The following is a 17,159-nucleotide window of genomic DNA, read 5'->3' on the forward strand; positions in this document are numbered from 1 at the left end:
GCAGATGTAGAGAATATGGCATAAGGATAGAGGTGCCGACCTTTGACCTGAGGAGCTGGGTTCAAATCTTGCCATTCTTTCCACATACTGTGATTTCAGGCAAATCGCTAAATATCCAGTGCTATAAAAAGCAAAACTCCAGTGCCTTTGTTTGAGTTTGCGCTATATAAAACTGCAGAAAACAGAAACTGGTTTCCTACATGCGTTTGGTCATGCTTACCCTGTCACTTGTTTTATATTGGCATTTCCTTGGCTTATAAACTAAATTAAAGGATTTGTTTTGCTGTTGGCCATTTAATGGAGCTGGGTGCATGATCTAGAAGTACGTAAAATCGGTGTCAGTTTTATGTTTGATTTCATAGCTGTTGTGAAATTCTAAACCGATAACTTTCTAGCTGCCTCCTTACATTGGGAATTATTTATCTCACTGAATTTTGAGGCTCCTATGTGACCTTTTTTGATGTTGAAGGACTGGACGAAATGCTGCACTTTTAACTTGTCTTCCCCCACAACGAGCACCGGTCCTGTTTCTCCTCCATGCCTCCATCTTGTTTCTTCTCCCCCTCCCACCCCATCTCTGATTGTTTTCTCCTGCCCAGCTGACAGAAGGAAAAAAGCTATATGAAGCAACGATCGCTGGCTGCTTCCTAGCGCTTTTTTATTTAACCGAGAAAGTGTTCTCCATTCCGACCCCACCTAATTGCCACACCCGATAGCTTGTTCTCTGCTGCTGTCCAGACCTTTCCTCTGCATGTACCCTCGGCCTTGTTGACATCACATTTCAGGGCCTTTCACATGAGTCTGCTTCTGGTGTCGCTGGGAAGGGACGAGCCTTTTATATGATTTTATATGATTTTTTAATGCAAAGTGTTTCAGTTTTCCTTTAAAATAAATTATATTTCACTACAAGGCTCACTTTCACACCCCCACTTGCCTTCACAGCGCTACTTTGATGTTCATATTAGGCGTAAATCTGTGTAATCTATAACATTATCCCAATTAGTTTCTTTGAGGATGTTTCTGTCTTCACGCACCCTTTCCCTGTGACTAAAGACTGTCACACCCTGTGAACAGGGCAGACAATAGGCTGGCAAATGAGACGATTCATCCATGCAGGCTATATTATCATGTGCTGCTTAGGGTCTCATTTAAAGCCCTAGCTCAGGACAAGCAACAATAACAGAGCTCCACAAACTCTAGACATGAAGAAAACAGATGATAAATGGCTTCGAATGGGAGGGGGTGAGGGCGGGTGGAATATATGATTGCTGATGGCATGCTTTGTTCTCATGACAAGTGGAAAGAAACAAAGGGTGATCTGTATGCACACCCGTGTCTGGCAAGAAATCGTGAAAAAGTTCACAATTTTAGACCCAAAGAGTCAAAGCAGTAGATGTCTGTGTAAAGGGTGTGTGCTACACATAGAAAAGAGAATACAATTTTAATTGATTTTATATAGCATTTTGTAGCACCAGCAAGGCGCAGAAGCACTTTGTGTACGCACAGCAAGCTACCATGGGAGGTGCGATGATTTAAAAAACAACTCTGTTAATTTTGTTTATTTATTTAGCTGCCTAAGCTTGAACTTTCTGGGGCATATACATGACTCAGAAATGCTGTTAAAATGTCTTAGATAACTAGGTCATTTATGTTGTTTTTTGTGTCATCCGAACATTTGGGAGGAGGGCAGTTGTTAGGCTATGTGGATTTGTACCTGCGGTTTGACAGTGCAACTCTCACTTGATCTTTTAAACATACAGCAATATTTTTCTACAGTTATTTGCTTCCATACAAGTATATCTATCCCCATGCTATTTACTTGTAATGCTTCACAGTACCATAAAGCATTAATTTAAAGCCAGACCTTTTGGCTTTGCCAATGCTTATTAGCCTTCTAAGCCCAAAAGGCTGTTTTGGAGGGAATACTCACTTACTTTGGCTTTCTCCTACCTCAAAGGATGCTTCTGTTGAGTGGAGATGAGTGTGAGTGGGAGGGTTGGGTGGATCGGAATGGGGCGACTGCGGGGTGGGTCTGAATAGGGCAAAGGGTGGAGTCAAGACTGTCAAGTTCACAGTGCCGAAGTCAAGTCACGCATAGTTCCACTACCAAATACACTCATTACCACACAATTCCACAACTAACAATTTCAATACAATCCACAGAATTCCATTCCACATCACATAAATCCGCTCCACTCTAAAACAAAACACGTAGGTAAAAAAACATTGTCATTTACAACACCCGTAGCTGTATCTCTTGCAAATGCTAGGCCTATTGCATTGCAAATGCATGTTAATAATTATAAGTCACCCTTAGAATAGGCCCTAAACAGCCCATGGGGCAGGTGTGTTGTATTTAAAAATGTGGACACATACTTTTTAAGCTGTACATGTCCTGGGAGTGAAAAACTCTCAAATTCATTTCTCACTGCTTCAAGGCCTATCTCTTCTAGATGCCAAGTTTTCAGTTTGCTTATATGTGACATTTCTGTGTGTAGTGCGTATATGTGTGTGGCATTTCTAGCCTTGTGTTTGTCACTTTGAGAGACATTTTATTGTGAGTGAAATAAGGCAGTCTCATCCATGTCCAGAGATAATTTTTAGAAATTACGCCCTTGTCTCATATGTAATGGTTCTTAATGTGTGAATTGACCCAGGGACACATTATATGAGAATCAGGTACACCTTTATTTAGCATGAGTAAGTTACATGGTTTACTCAGAATCATAGAATGTTGAGACGAGGCCAGGATTCAAGTCCTCATCTATGGTTCTAAAGTAGACAGTTCTGGTCCCCAGGCCACATCTTTTCCCGCCTCATCCTTCTTCTCACTGTAAAGTTCTCCAATTAGGCCCCTCTTTTTAATTTATTACATTGTATCCTATTCTTCTGAATTGTTGTGGAATTTTATTTTGTTATGTTTTCACTTTATTGATGTTTAAGTGATGCATAAATTCTTTACACATTGCCTTTGAATTAATCCTGACTGCTTTTGTGCCAAGCTACCAGAGCGCTAAGCCCAAGTTAACTTAGTGACTTTTTGTGATTCAGCCTGGCAAGGATTGTGTCTGTTGCTTGAGTAGGGTTTCACCCACCTCAAACAACAACCTAGTTTCTCACACCTTCTAACGAATGTTCTTGTTTAGAGCTGCTTTTATGATGTCTCAGGTATTTTTAGACTACCTCCAGTTCTCAGTTTTTTGGTGAGATCTTTTCCTTCCACTAGTGGGTTTAAATTCATGAAAAGGATACAGATGTGGGGACCCTGTACATTAATCTGGCAGTGGAAAACCTTGTGTGCCACACTAGACTTTTCAATGGGCTGAAGCATAAGCAGTTGAGATTCCAAGTACCCAATAGAAAAAAACAAAGAAAAAAACCAAATGTCACGCAGAAATTCATTATGCCCAAAAAACAAACCACACAGATAACCAATACTCCACCGTAGTGAAAATAGTTGTGTTCAAGAAGATCCAGTGATGTATTAAGTGGCGATCATTGATCTGGTCACCACTGTTGGTTAAAGGGACTCTACAAATTCAAAGGAGTCTCGAAACACATTTAGGACCCCACTGGTTGGATCTTTTGTTCAATGGTTCAATTGTATTAGAGGCCCAGCAGCCACACCCTTAAGTACCTGCACTATGCAAAACATTAGGGGGCTGTATCTCAGAATCTGCAAATTGTGGTAATATTTTCCAAGGGAAGAGGCATGAAGAGGCACCCACGGGACCATGGACACCCATTGCAGTCACATACTTCGACAACTGGACAGTGTGGGCAGCAATGCTGATTTATGACAAAGATGATATTTCAAGTGATTTCTTCTCATGGCTAGTTGTACTGCTGGAAATAATGTCACTCCTCAGCAACTTTCTTTGAGATGTCACCCTAGCAAATCACTCCATTACCTTGGCCGTGTGCAGGTCTCGTGATCAGGCTGGATTCTCCTCGCAGGCGTAATACAGCTGCTTATTTTGGTGAGCTCTCTTTTTTCCCACTATTCATAGCACAAAAGCTTCACTGCGGCTTCCCACATTATGGTGAAATCTGGAGGAACAGTAGAAACCGGGCAGATGTTACACTTCTGGTGAGCTGCCTTCCTACACTACTATGCAAGCCTCCACAGTGCCAAAACAATCCACAAAATAGTACTGCTGAGGCTGGCTGTAGTTATACTACTTAAACAAAACTTGCATTTGGAACAGAGATGGTGAATGGCAAGAAAGCAAAGACAAAATTGTAAGATTGTTTTTATAATCATTACCAGAATTAGATACACTGGTGAAGAGTTTAGATTTCAAATGCTGTATAATTAAAGATTTCAGAATCATGAGTCTTATTTTTAAGTCAGACCCGTAAAAAAAATGGTAACATGAAGTGTAGTCATTAGAAATACAATATATGCACAGTCTATTGATGTGCATTCAACCTCAATACTTCCTGAATACATTTGGACTGGTCCCAGGTGCCCTACATCTGTTCCCATTGCCAAGGGGACCAGCAACAACACAGGTAATGTCGGCTGAGTAGTTTCCCTCAGACATGAACAGACCCACTCTGGACAAAGTAATAGACTCTCAGCATCCCCCATTCAGGTACTGTAAGGAAATGCCTCCTTGGCATGGTTACCCCCTGACTTTTTGCCTTTGCTGATGCCAAGTTATGATTTGAAAGTGTGCTGAGGCCTGCTAACCAGGCCCCAGCACCAGTGTTCTTTCCCTAACCTGTATGTTTGTTTCCACAATTGGCACACCCTGGCATCCAGATAAGGCCCTTGTATCTGGTACCTCTGGTGCCAAGGGCCCTGATGCCAGGGAAGGTCTCTAAGGGCTGCAGCATGTCTTATGCCACCCTGGGGACCCCTCACTCAGCACAGACACACTGCTTGCCAGCTTGTGTGTGCTGGTGGGGATAAAATGACTAAGTCGACATGGCACTCCCCTCATGGTGCCATGCCAACCTCACACTGCCTATAGGTATATATGTCACCCCTCTAGCAGGCCTTACAGCCCTAAGGCAGGGTGCACTATACCAAGGTGAGGGCATAAGTGCATGAGCACTATGCCCCTACAGTGTCTAAGCAAAACCTTAGACATTGTAAGTGCAGGGTAGCCATACGAGTATATGGTCTGGGAGTCTGTCATGCACGAACTCCACAGCACCATAATGGCTACACTGAAAACTGAAGTTTGGTATCAAACTTCTCAGCACAATAAATGCACACTGATGCCAGTTTACATTGTATTGTAACATACACCCCAGAGGGCATCTTAGAGATGCCCCCTGAAACCTTAACCGACTACCAGTGTAGGATGACTAGTTTTAGCAGCCTGCCACACACCAGACATGTTGCTGGCCACATGGGGAGAGTGCCTTTGTCACTCTGTGGCTAGTAACAAAGCCTGTACTGGGTGGAGGTGCTTCTCACCTCCCCCTGCAGGAACTGTAACACCGGGCGGTGAGCCTCAAAGGCTCACCCCCTTTGTTACAGCACCCCAGGGCACTCCAGCTAGTGGAGTTGCCTGCCCCCTCCGACCACGGCCCCACTTTGGGTGGCAAGGCCGGAGGAGATAATGAGAAAAACAAGGAGGAGTCACTGGCCAGTCAGGACAGCCCCTAATGTGTCCTGAGCTGAGGTGACTCTGACTTTTAGAAATCCTCCATCTTGGAGATGGAGGATTCCCCCAAGAGGATTAGGGATGTGCCCCCCTCCCCTCAGGGAGGAGGCACAAAGAGGGTGTAGCCACCCTCAGGGCTAGTAGCCATTGGCTACTAACCCCCCAGACCTAAACTAACCCCTAAATAGAGTATTTAGGGGCTCCCAGAACCCAGCAAGATAGATTCATGCAACCCAGGATGAAGAAGGACTGCTGAACTGAAAAACCTGCAGAGAAGACGGAGACACCAACTACTTCGGCACCAGCTCTACCGGCTTGTCTCCCCACTTCAAAAGAACTGCTCCAGCGACGTGTTCCACAGGGTCCAGCGACCTCTGAAGCCTCAGATGACTACCCTGCATCTAAAAGGACCAAGAACTCCCGAGGACAGCGGTTCTGCTCCAAGAAAGAAGCATCTTTGCAACTTTGAAAGAACACACGTTTCCCGCCGGAAGAGTGAGACTTTGCACTCTGCACCCGACGCCCCCGGCTCGACTTGTGGAGAACCAACACTACAGAGTGGACTCCCCGGCGACTGCAAGGCCGTGAGTAGCCAGAGTTGACCCCCTGAGCCCCCACAGCGACGCCTGCAGAGGGAATCCAGAGGCTCCCCCTGACCGCGACTGCCTGCTTCTAAGAACCCGACGCCTGGTAAGGACACTGCACCTGCAGCCCCCAGGACCTAAAGGATCCGACCTCCAGTGCAGGAGCGACCCCCCCAGGTGGCCCTCTCCCTTGCCCAGGTGGTGGCTACCCCGAGGAGCCCCCCCCCCCCCCACTTGCCTGCCTGCATCGCTGAAGAGACCCCTAGGTCTCCCATTGGATTACATTGCAAACCTGACGCCTGTTTGCACACTGCACCCGGCCGCACCCGTGCCGCTGAGGGTGTACTTTTTGTGCTGACTTGTGTCCCCCCCCCCCCCCGGTGCCCTACAAAACCCCCCTGGTCTGCACTCCGAAGACGCGGGTACTTACTTCCTGGTAGACTGGAACCGGGGCACCCCCTTCTCCATTGAAGCCTATGTGTTTTGGGCACCACTTTGACCTCTGCACCTGACCGGCACTGAGCTGCTGGTGTGGTAACTTTGGGGTTGCCCTGAACCCCCAACGGTGGGCTACCTTGGACCCATCTTTGAACCCTGTCGGGGGTTTACTTACCTGCAAAACTAACAAACACTTACCTCCCCCAGCTTATTGCCATTTGTGTGAAAACTGTATATGCTATTTTGCTAATTCAAAGTTCCTAAAGTTCCTAAGTGAAATACCTTTCATTTAAAGTATTGTTTGTAAATCTTGAACCTGTGGTTCACAAAATAAACTAAGAAAATATATTTTTCTATATAAAAACCTATTGTCCTGGAATTGTCTTTGAGTGTGTGTTCCTCATTTATTGCCTGTGTGTGTACAACAAATGCGTAACACTACCCTCCGATAAGCCTACTGCTCGACCACACTACCACAAAATAGAGCATTAGAATTATCTCTTTTTGCCACTATCTTACATCTAAGGGGAGCCCTTGGACTCTGTGCACGCTGTTTCTTACTTTGAAATAGTACATACAGAGCCAACTTCCTACAGTGATTTAGAGTAATTCCATCCAACACGTTTTGTTGGCAGATTAAAGAAAAAGCGAGGGTAAAATATGTAGCGATGCACATTGTAAAACTCCCATTGTTCACTAACGCAGGAATCATTTTGAAATCTCCTTGGCTTCGAAGAGTTGAATAATTTAGATCTGTCTGTGATTTGCTGAAAAAAGTTAAAGGAGAGGTAACTGTGCTCGCACAACCATTACCTGAAGGTTTCTAAGGAAACTGTGTATGTTTTTAAATGTCAAGCACTATTGTATGACAGGAGTAAGGAACCAAGGATTTTTAATGTCCTAGCAATAGTGTCCCCTTCTCACTCCTACTTTGGGCTTGGGCTCACCCTATCACCAGCTGCTCCTCTTTGTGTTTTTGTGCACCACTTGATTCACAAAAGGATTTAGGATTTCATGGCATATTGTAAGGGAGCCTAGACCTGTATTTTCTGTTGTCACTAGCCAAACAAATTTAGATGCTCTCAAAATGTTGTAAATAATGAACCCAACCAAATTAAAAAATACAAAATCCTTGTAGAGTCCTGTGTTGTAAATGGGAGACAAACTGAATGCATGGTGGGCTTGTAAATGCCTGATGTGTAGGTTAAAAAAACAATATATTCAGATCATGGAAATAGAATAACAAAGCAATACATTTCTTTGTCATACTATTGTGAGTTGGCAATAGTCATATAATGCTCTTATTACACAGAGAGGAAAACAGGAATTTAACCAGGGTGTTGCTCTATAATGTGTGTTTGTCCTTTCATTTTGTTAGATCACAGTACTATAGGTTCCACAGAAAACACCATTTTCATTACTCACCATGATGTTGTGGGTTTTACCGCAATATGTTCAGTCTAGCCCAGAATTCAGCACTGACTGTGCACTTACAGAATTCCCATGAGATCTCATGTGTGACAATTCAACTCTTAATAGAAGAGTAAACAAGACGTACAGTAGGCCTAGTAGGCCTGTGAAGGATTTCCTGTTTTAGTAACAGGTTCAGTGTCTATTGGCTAATTGTTTGGTCACCCCTGAGGCTGTTTAGCACTACACAACAATTAAATATGTAAATAAAATGAATGTTTCTGCACTCTATACCCTGCTAGTTTTAAATTTACACATTTTGATCCCTAATGTGTTCCAATTTTTATTATTCAGTGGTCCCTGAATGTAGCACGCACCTGCCTGGCCTTGTTCATGGTACAAGGGTTGGCCCCGTGGCCTCTCCTTGCGTAGAGACACCACGCCCTGGATCTGGCCTAGGTTGGGGGGAGCTAGGAGGAGGGAGAACTCCAGAGACTGTGGTGAAGAGATCAAGCACAGACAGTAAGTTATTTATATCAGTGCTAAAGGTAAATGTGTTTCATTTATATAATTATTAATACCTGTGTGTTGCCTGTTTGTAAGGGCACAGCAATTCGCCAAACATTGCACAACTTTTAGTCAAATGATTAAGCTACATCTCAATCAAAAGCCAATTCAAATGTGCCACTAATTCATTATTTGAGATACTTTACTCAATTGACCTATTATCAGTCTCTTAAGTCGTACTCTTTTCACTCTATTTCCCCAAACATATTTTCCAAACTCTTGACTTCTGACTGCATTTTAGCATCCACAACTTAAACAGAAAGGTTGAGACCTGGGCAGACTACATGAAATGGGAAAACTGTTCTATTCTTTTTAATGGAACAGCTAATCTACCGCAACCCAATTTATTCAGCTTGACAGCCACTCCCTAAACTAATTGTGTTAGTTATAGCTTGAGTACGGTAAGGCTGATGTTACGATAATATGTGTCTGAAGTGAAATTAGAATTCTGATATAGACTTCTAACTGCATAACCTTAAAGACATCTCCCTAGGCGTCAGACTGGATCCTGAAAATCTTAACCAGTACCTCTGCATGCCTGTTGGTGGCATCAGTCGGCTCTGCGTTGGAAGTGAAGTGGGCCACCTGGGCACACTGACATCAGTTCCTTTCTTTCACGGATCAGAGAGTTACCTCAATCACTTTTTGACCCTTTCATTTATTTATTGTTTTACTTTCTGTTGATTTGTTTTTTGTAAGTAGTTTGCGAACAGTATGCTAGAGACATATTGACTTACAATCCCTTAGGTTTTACATCTTGTAGGGAATGCCACAGACACATATCTGTTTGGATCCTCATTGGTCAGTCATTGGTGTCTGTGATCGGACCATGTAGGAAAGTAGTCTCTTTTTAGCATGGTTACCCCCACGTTTTGCCTGTTTATCAGTGTGTTTGACTGTGTTCACTGTGATCCTGCTAACCAGGACATTAGTGATGCTCTCTCCCTTTAAACTTGGTTACTGGAACCACATACACCCCACATTTGGAATACTCGTGCCCCCATCTAAGTCCCTAGTATTTGGTACCCAGGGCATTGAGGTATCAGGGGATCCCCATGGGCTGCAGCATGTATTATGCCACCAATACAGAGCCCATGCAAAGTGTCTCTGCAGGCCTGTCATCGCAGCCTCCGTGAAAGGGTGCATGCACCCTTTTCACTACATGTCAGTGAACCAGGGCACTATAAGTCACCCCTTTGGCAGGCCCTCCTAGCCCAGAGGGCAGGGTGCAAGTACCTGTGTGTGAGGTGCCCCTAGGAACTCCAGCTCAATTTTCCTGGACTTCGTGAGTGTGGGGATGCCATTTTATGTGTGTACCTGACATAGGTCTCTACCTATGTCCAGCTACATAAAGGTAACTCCATACCTAGGCATGTTAGGTATCAAACATGTCGAAATCATAAGAAATACCGTTGTCAGTATGATTCCATGCACTCTGGGGGCTCCTTAGAGGACCCCCAGTATTGCTCCTACCACCCTTCTGAGGTTCTTGGGGCAGCCCAAGCTGCTGCCACCTCTCAGACAGGTTTCTTCCCTCTTGCTTCTTGAACAGCTCAAGCCCAGGAAGGCAAAACAAAGTGTTTCCTTTGGGAGAGGGGGTGTAGGAAATAGGTGTTACATGGCTTGGGAGGTGTAGCCTCCGCATGCCACTGGTATGCTTTAAGTGGCACATTTGGTGCCCTCTGTGCATAAACCAGTCTACACCGGTTCAGGGAGCCCCTGACCCTGCTCTGACATAAAACTGGACAATGGAAAGGGTAGTGAGCACCCCCTTGTCCATCACCACCCCAGGGGTGGTGCCCAGAGCTCCTCAAGAGGGTCCCTGGGTTCTGCCATCTTGAATCAAAGGGGGGGCAGGGGCCTCTGGGAGCATCTGAGTGGCCAGGGCTGACAGGTGACATGAGAGCCCCCTCCTGATAAATGGTCACCAGGCTAGGTGACCAATCTCCCTTTCAGGGCTATTTAGGGTATCCCTCTTGGGTTGGTCCTCAGATTCAGCTTGCAAGATTCCAGCAGGACTCCTCTGCAACCTCTGCTTTGACTTCTGGCCACTGGAACTGCAACTGGTCCCTCCAGGAACCGACAATCTGCAGCCACGATGAAGACTCTGCTTGCAACATTGTTTCCACTGCTCCTTCCAGCTTCTGCAACATTTCCTTGGCAGTGCATCCTCTGAGGGCAGCAAGTCTTCAGCCTGCCCGAGAAGGAAGAAGGAATCGCCCTTGAAGTGAAGGAGTCACTCCCCTTCATCATGGCACCAACTGCAACGATGACCAGCTGCGTGGATCACCTTTCATCCTGATCTGCATGGACCTTGCATCACGGATGGTGGTCCGGACTAGTCCTCTTGGTCCTCTCTGCCAGCTGTCCAACTTTGGTGGAAGTAAGCCCTTGCCTTCCCACGCAGGACAGTACCCGCGTGCACGGGGACTCTTGCAGCTACCAAGGCTTGTTGGCATCTCCTCCAAGGGATCTTCAGGCTCCCTGTAGCCCTAGCACGCCTTCCTGCAACGCACAGCCCTCTGCGTGCCTCTCCTTCGGTGTGGGACCCTTCTCCAGTTGTGCTGCCTTTTCTTATATGGACTCTCTGCCTTGCTGAGGGTTCCCCTAGCACTCCCCCCTGTGGGTAGAGTCCTCCTGGACCTTGCTGGTGCCCGGTAACCACACTTTTGCTTCACTGCGACTTCTGCCTTTGCCAAGACTTTTTGGTGGCTTTTCCACAGCACTGACTGACTGCAATCATCCTTCTGGCGTGGGACGTCAACTGCATCCTCCAGAAACTCTTCACCAACTCCCAGGCTGCATTGCTGACTGTCTTTTTTAGTATTTGCCTGATGGTCTTACACTATGGGTGCGTGTTCAGTCCTTCCTTCTGAACAAACATAAAACCAACAGCAGAGGGAGGCTTTTACAATCCCCCTAGTTCATCTTAGCTCCCACGTTTGGCTTGGAATCGAGAGCTTTCATTTCCTTGTTGCCTCTGCCATAGCCGGAAAAGACCAGCTGCTGTGCTCGGATTGACCTGTTTCAAGAGTGTGACTTGCTGATTAGTGACTGAAAGCGCAATGTTTGTATGGGTATGATCCCACAAGCCTGCATTTAAATACAGTGAAAATTCAACTTACAATTTGTTTACACAAACTAAATACACTGTAAAAACACTAGAAACAGGCACAAAAACGTACTGAAAATACTGTGAGGGCGGCTCTGGGCCCCACAAGGCTATAACTGGCATTGCCTCTTTAAGGGTCTCTATCTGTTGTCTTTCCTGTCCTCCTTTCCCTGCATCAATTATTTCTCTTTCTGTCTGTCACCTTTTGGCTTTTATTTCATTCTTGGGTGCAGGAGAGTTTTAAAATGAGCAGATTTATAAACACCCTATGCATGCTGTAACTTTGTTCCGAGATGAGTGTTCCTCCTGCTGGACTATATTCCTTTCAGAATGGGATTTATAAGTGAGGTTTGCCATACATGTAGTAATGCAGTTGGACAGTTGACGGGCAGAATTTGTATCTTATGTTAAAATGACACGAACCATTAACAAGGACCATAAAGTAATTATTGCCAGTGGTATACTCATTATTTTTTCACTCTGCTTTGCCATGCAGTGAGTAATTTAAAGTTCTCAAAAATGAAAATATTATTAATACATTTTTAAGGATGAATTTGCTGAGCCGAGCTACATCCCCGCAGGAGCAGAGCAGACATTGGCAGTCATGCACTCAACGCTTTATTATTATCCACTTCATTCCTTATCCATCAGATACACAAACAGGTTAATAGTTTGAGTGCTTGAAATCTACAGACGATAACTTCAAGTGGGCAACTTATCCCTATCTAGAAAATATAAATTCATTAATATTTCTTGTCACTCACTCGCTCGCTCACTCCAGCTTGGAGCCTTCGGTTGCATTTCTGACTCTTGAAATGCCAGTTTTCTTTTTGTTTTAATTGGAGGAAGAGTTTGTATTTTTCCAGTCTCTTTCTGGATATGCAACCTCCTTTGCGTATGGTCTGGTTCAACCATATTTATTTCCTGCTCAAATCTGTGTTTTTCATGCATTTGGCTGAAAAGAGCTTCTTTTCGGCTCCAAAGCCGCTTTTTTCGGTACCGATGATTCCGATAAAGTCTTTTTCGGTTCAGACGTTACTTTTCTCACCTTGGGTGAGTCGAACTCTCGGTGTCGAGATGGTTTGATGCCGGAATCTCGACCGGAGTCGGAAGTCTTCGGCAAATCTTTGGTCTTTTTCGGTGCCGATGTTTGGTCACCTTCTTTTCGATGGGTTAAGCCATGGCCTGCTGGCGGTGGCGTCCCCTTGGCCTTAACGATCTTTGTGTGAGTTTTGGACGGGGCAGTTTTACTCACTGTTTTCTGCATCGTCATGGGTCGCTCACTTTCGGAATCGTCAGAGTCCGTTCCCTGGACTCCTCGGCGTCGAGTTGTTCTCTCGGTGTCGACGCCATTTGCAGTCTTCTCGCTCGTCGATCACGTAGGGTCTTTTTTGATCGAAACGCTCGACAGGCCTCACAAGTATCCTCCCTGTGTTCTGGTGATAAACAAAGATTACAGACCAGGTGTCGGTCTGTATAAGGATACTTTGAGTGGCACTTCGGACAGAAGCGGAAGGGGGTCCGGTCCATTAGTCTTAGTCGATGGATGCGGTCGGGCCGACCAGGCCCTGCTGAAGAAGAGAAGCCCCGAAGGGCCGCCGGAGTGCTTCTGCGATCGGTGCTGATACGATAACACAAAACTGGTACCAAGCGAGAACAATACTGTCGAATTTTCGATATTTAGCTAACTTTCCCCATTTCAAAATACGGAGCGAAGAGGAACACGTCCGAACCCGATGGCGGAAAGAAAACAATCTAAGATGGAGTCGACACCCATGCGCAATGGAGCCGAAAGGGAGGAGTCCCTCGGTCTCGTGACTCGAAAAGAATTCTTCGAAGAAAAACAACTTGTAACACTCCGAGCCCAACACTAGATGGCAGGATAATGTACAGCATGTGAATCTGCAGCTTCTCATGCCACGAACAGATGTACACTGGGTAAGTGACATTTTCCATATATATATATATATATATGTATATATATGTATATACACAAAAGAGAGACGCTGCCCTCCCGGCGATGAAATCAGCTGAATATTTATTCCAACCAATAAAGCCTTTTGGCACCACAACGCGTTTCGACATCTGTCTTTTTCAAGTGGTTTCCGCCATCAAGAATAACAGGCGGCATGCTGGTACTTATAGCTCTCACTTTGGCTTCAGCTGAAAATGCTTACAGGGGGATTCCTGTTACTCTGCCATTCACTTGTAATTTAACTCATGTGAGTGATTTACATGAAATTAAAAGTCACCAGGGTAATTTCACGTTCGAATTATGTGTATTTGCAAAGTTAATGTCGCCAAAGTCTGCATGGTAACATAATCGTAAAAACGAACGTGCAGCCATATACATAAACCCTGATTAAATCACTTAATTCCTCCTTCAAAATATCTATGACAGTGTTCCAGAAAATCAACTCGTAAACATAGTCTCAATGTTCCAGATGATCACAAGCCTCGAGTGAACTAGATTTTCAGAATGACTTCACGTTATAATTGCAACCAGTTAACAAAACTACCCTGCGTCCGGTCTAACTATAGCCGCATTGTTGTTGAAACAGCCGTGAAGTGTTTTCACTTAAACCCTGCTATTTCACTCGGTTCTTCCTCCGATGTCACTTTACATATTTCCACCTAATCAGCACAGTCGCTATATTCCAGTATGCAAGTAATTACATGATTGATTGCTCACCTGCGCCTCAAAGCCAAATTGTAAAAACAAATAATCAAGGAAAGTCAATCTCCGGGCCCCAGATTCAGGGCCACATCACATATATATATATTTGACATCTATGGTTGGGCTCGGAGTGTTACATGTTGCTTTACTTCGAAGAAGTCTTTTCGGAGTCACGGGATTGAGTGACTCCTCCTCTCGGTCACAGTGCGCATGGGCATCGACTCCATTGTTAGATTGTTTTCTTTCCGCTGTCTGGTTCGGACATGTTTCCTCTCACTCCGAGATTTTGAATCGGAAACCTTTAGAAAACTAATTTAATCGTTGATATTGTTTAGATCGTGTTCCATCTAGCCTCAAACCAATATTACTGTTGTAATATAGATTTCGCCCTTTTGGGCGTGTGCGCCCGACTCGGGCCTTTTCGAGCCTACCGCGTGGAAGCCTGATGGATCGGCTCCATTTTGATTCTGCCCTCGGTGCCACGCGATGATTCCCTATACAGACCAACACCTGGTTTGTAACTTGTGTCATTCACCGGAACACCGAGAAGAGGATTGTAAGGCCTGTCGATCGTTTCGATGCGAGAAGACCTTGAGAGATCGAAGAGCCCGAAGGTTAGAGATGGCGTCGAAGAGTACAGAGCATCTCGACGTCATGGAAGAAGAACAGGCGCTGACAGCAGTCTCCATCTGAGATACTGAGTCCGAGCAAGAATCGGAAGAAGATACGCCTAGCACTGCTGGCCAGCATGTGAGTACGTCTGCCTCTACACCCAAATACAAAAAAGTACAGAAGGCCTTGGGTACACCACTGCCGGAAGGCGATGGTTCGGCCCGAAAAAAGGCCACTCCTCTGTTCACTTCGGAGTCAAGTAAGTCGGTTAAAAGTTCTGCCTCGGACTCCAGTACGCGTCCTCACTCTTTGGAGTTGAAGCTTCTACACCCTGCTTCGGAGCCGAAACAGCCGACTTAATTTTCAGGACCGAAAAAGATCCAAACTTCGGAACCAAAGAAAGCATCTTATACAGCGGAACAAGGACTTTCGAGCCAACTCAAGCAAGCCTCGAAGCCAATGCAAGAATCTTCTGGTGAGAACACTGAGATTCAGCCTATACTGAAGGTTATGGATGCTAGACAATCCAGAATCCATATACACAAGGAGACTGGCACACTTATTACAACACCTCCTTTAGAAACTAAAAGAAAGCTGGCTTCTTTTCAAGAGGATTAGACTCTGTTCAACCACCAGCAAAAATCCAAAAACAAAGAGAAGCCAGTACCTGACCCTACTTCTTCTTCTCATTCTCCACAGCTTTCTTTTTCACCTCCAAACAATAGCCCACCAGCATTGCCTTCTCCAACCCACTCACAATACCCTCTTGGAGATGCAGTGGATCCCTGGGATCTATATGATCTGGATCCTATTCCAGATAATGATCATGATTTATACCCCTCATAGCCTTCTCCACCAGAGGACACTACTGCCTACACGCAGGTTGTTTCCAGGGCAGCTGCTTATAATGGGATGCTTATGCATACTGAGCCCATAGAGGAAGATTTCTTGTTCAACACTCGATCTTCCACTCACTCTAGATACCAGTGCCTTCCCATATTGCCTGCAATGGTCAAACATGTAGACCAAATTTTTAGTGAGTCCGTCAGAGCTACAGTAATTTCTCCACGAATTGACAAAAAATACAAACCTGCTCCTACAGACCCAGACTACATCATACACCAAGTTGCTCCAGATTCAGTGGTGGTGAGTGCGGCTAGGAAAAAGGCTAACAGCCAATCTTTAGGGGATGCTCCTCCACCTGATAAAGAGAGAAGAAAGTTTGCCGCTGCTGGCAAAAGAGTGGCCATTCAAGCCACCAACCAGTGGCGAATTCGCAAGCACTTCTTGCCAGATATGATAGAGCCCACTGGGATGAGATGCAAGAACTCATACAGCACCTCCCAAAAGAGCATCAATCAAAAGAGAGCACAACAGGTAGTGGAAGAGGGCCAGGCCATAAGTAACAACCAGATAAGGTCTGCCCTAGATGCTGCTGATACAGCAGCAAGAAGTGTAAATACTGCCATTACAATAAGAAGGCATGCATGGTTACACTCTTCTGGTTTTAAACCTGAAATCCAACAGGCAGTACTTAACATGCCTTTTGATAAGAAACACTTATTTGGGCCTGAAGTCGATACCACCATAGAGAAACTGATGAAAGACTCAGATACTGCCAAAGCTATGGGAGCATTATACACCACACCATATAAAGGGTCCTTTTGCAGGCCACAGTTTATGGGGATTTAAGCCACAATCCTCTGAAGTTTCTACCTCCCAAACAAAGCAGGCACAGCAGCAGCAACAATATCAGAGATGGGGGTTTAGAGGATCCCATAGAGGACAATATTTTAGAAGCAGAGGCAAGTTCCAAGCCTCAAAACAAGCCTCTACACCATCCAAACAGTGACTTCTTTCCCACCCCTCCTCCCCACACATCTCCTGTGGGGGGAAGACTACAACAATTCCACTCTCATTGACAGAATATCACCACTGACAATTGGGTGTTATCAATTATCTGCAATGGATATTGCCTAGAATTGCTCTGCACCCCTCCGAACATTCCACCTCGTTACAACAAATTGTCCCCAGAACACAACGTTCTGTTGCGATAGGAAGTACAATCTCTACTACTGAAACAAGCAATACAATTGGTCCCACACTCTCAGCAAGCAACAGGAGTAATCTCACTGTAC

At 45.1% G+C, this 17,159-nt stretch overlaps 1 protein-coding gene across 13 annotated transcripts in view; it reads left to right on the plus strand.

Annotated features, from left to right (window-relative positions):
• LOC138261643 (uncharacterized) overlaps positions 1-17,159 on the plus strand; it is a 1,036,964-nt gene that overhangs the window by 389,240 nt on the left and 630,565 nt on the right. For all 13 annotated transcript variants that reach the window (XM_069210793.1, XM_069210797.1, XM_069210802.1 and 10 more), the window contains one exon: positions 8,408-8,575. In XM_069210793.1, coding sequence (XP_069066894.1) covers positions 8,408-8,575 — 168 coding nt within the window. The remainder of the gene's footprint in view (positions 1-8,407; positions 8,576-17,159) is intronic.

This window comes from Pleurodeles waltl, chromosome 10 (genome assembly GCF_031143425.1).
Source record: "Pleurodeles waltl isolate 20211129_DDA chromosome 10, aPleWal1.hap1.20221129, whole genome shotgun sequence".
Lineage (NCBI taxonomy): Eukaryota > Metazoa > Chordata > Amphibia > Caudata > Salamandridae > Pleurodeles > Pleurodeles waltl.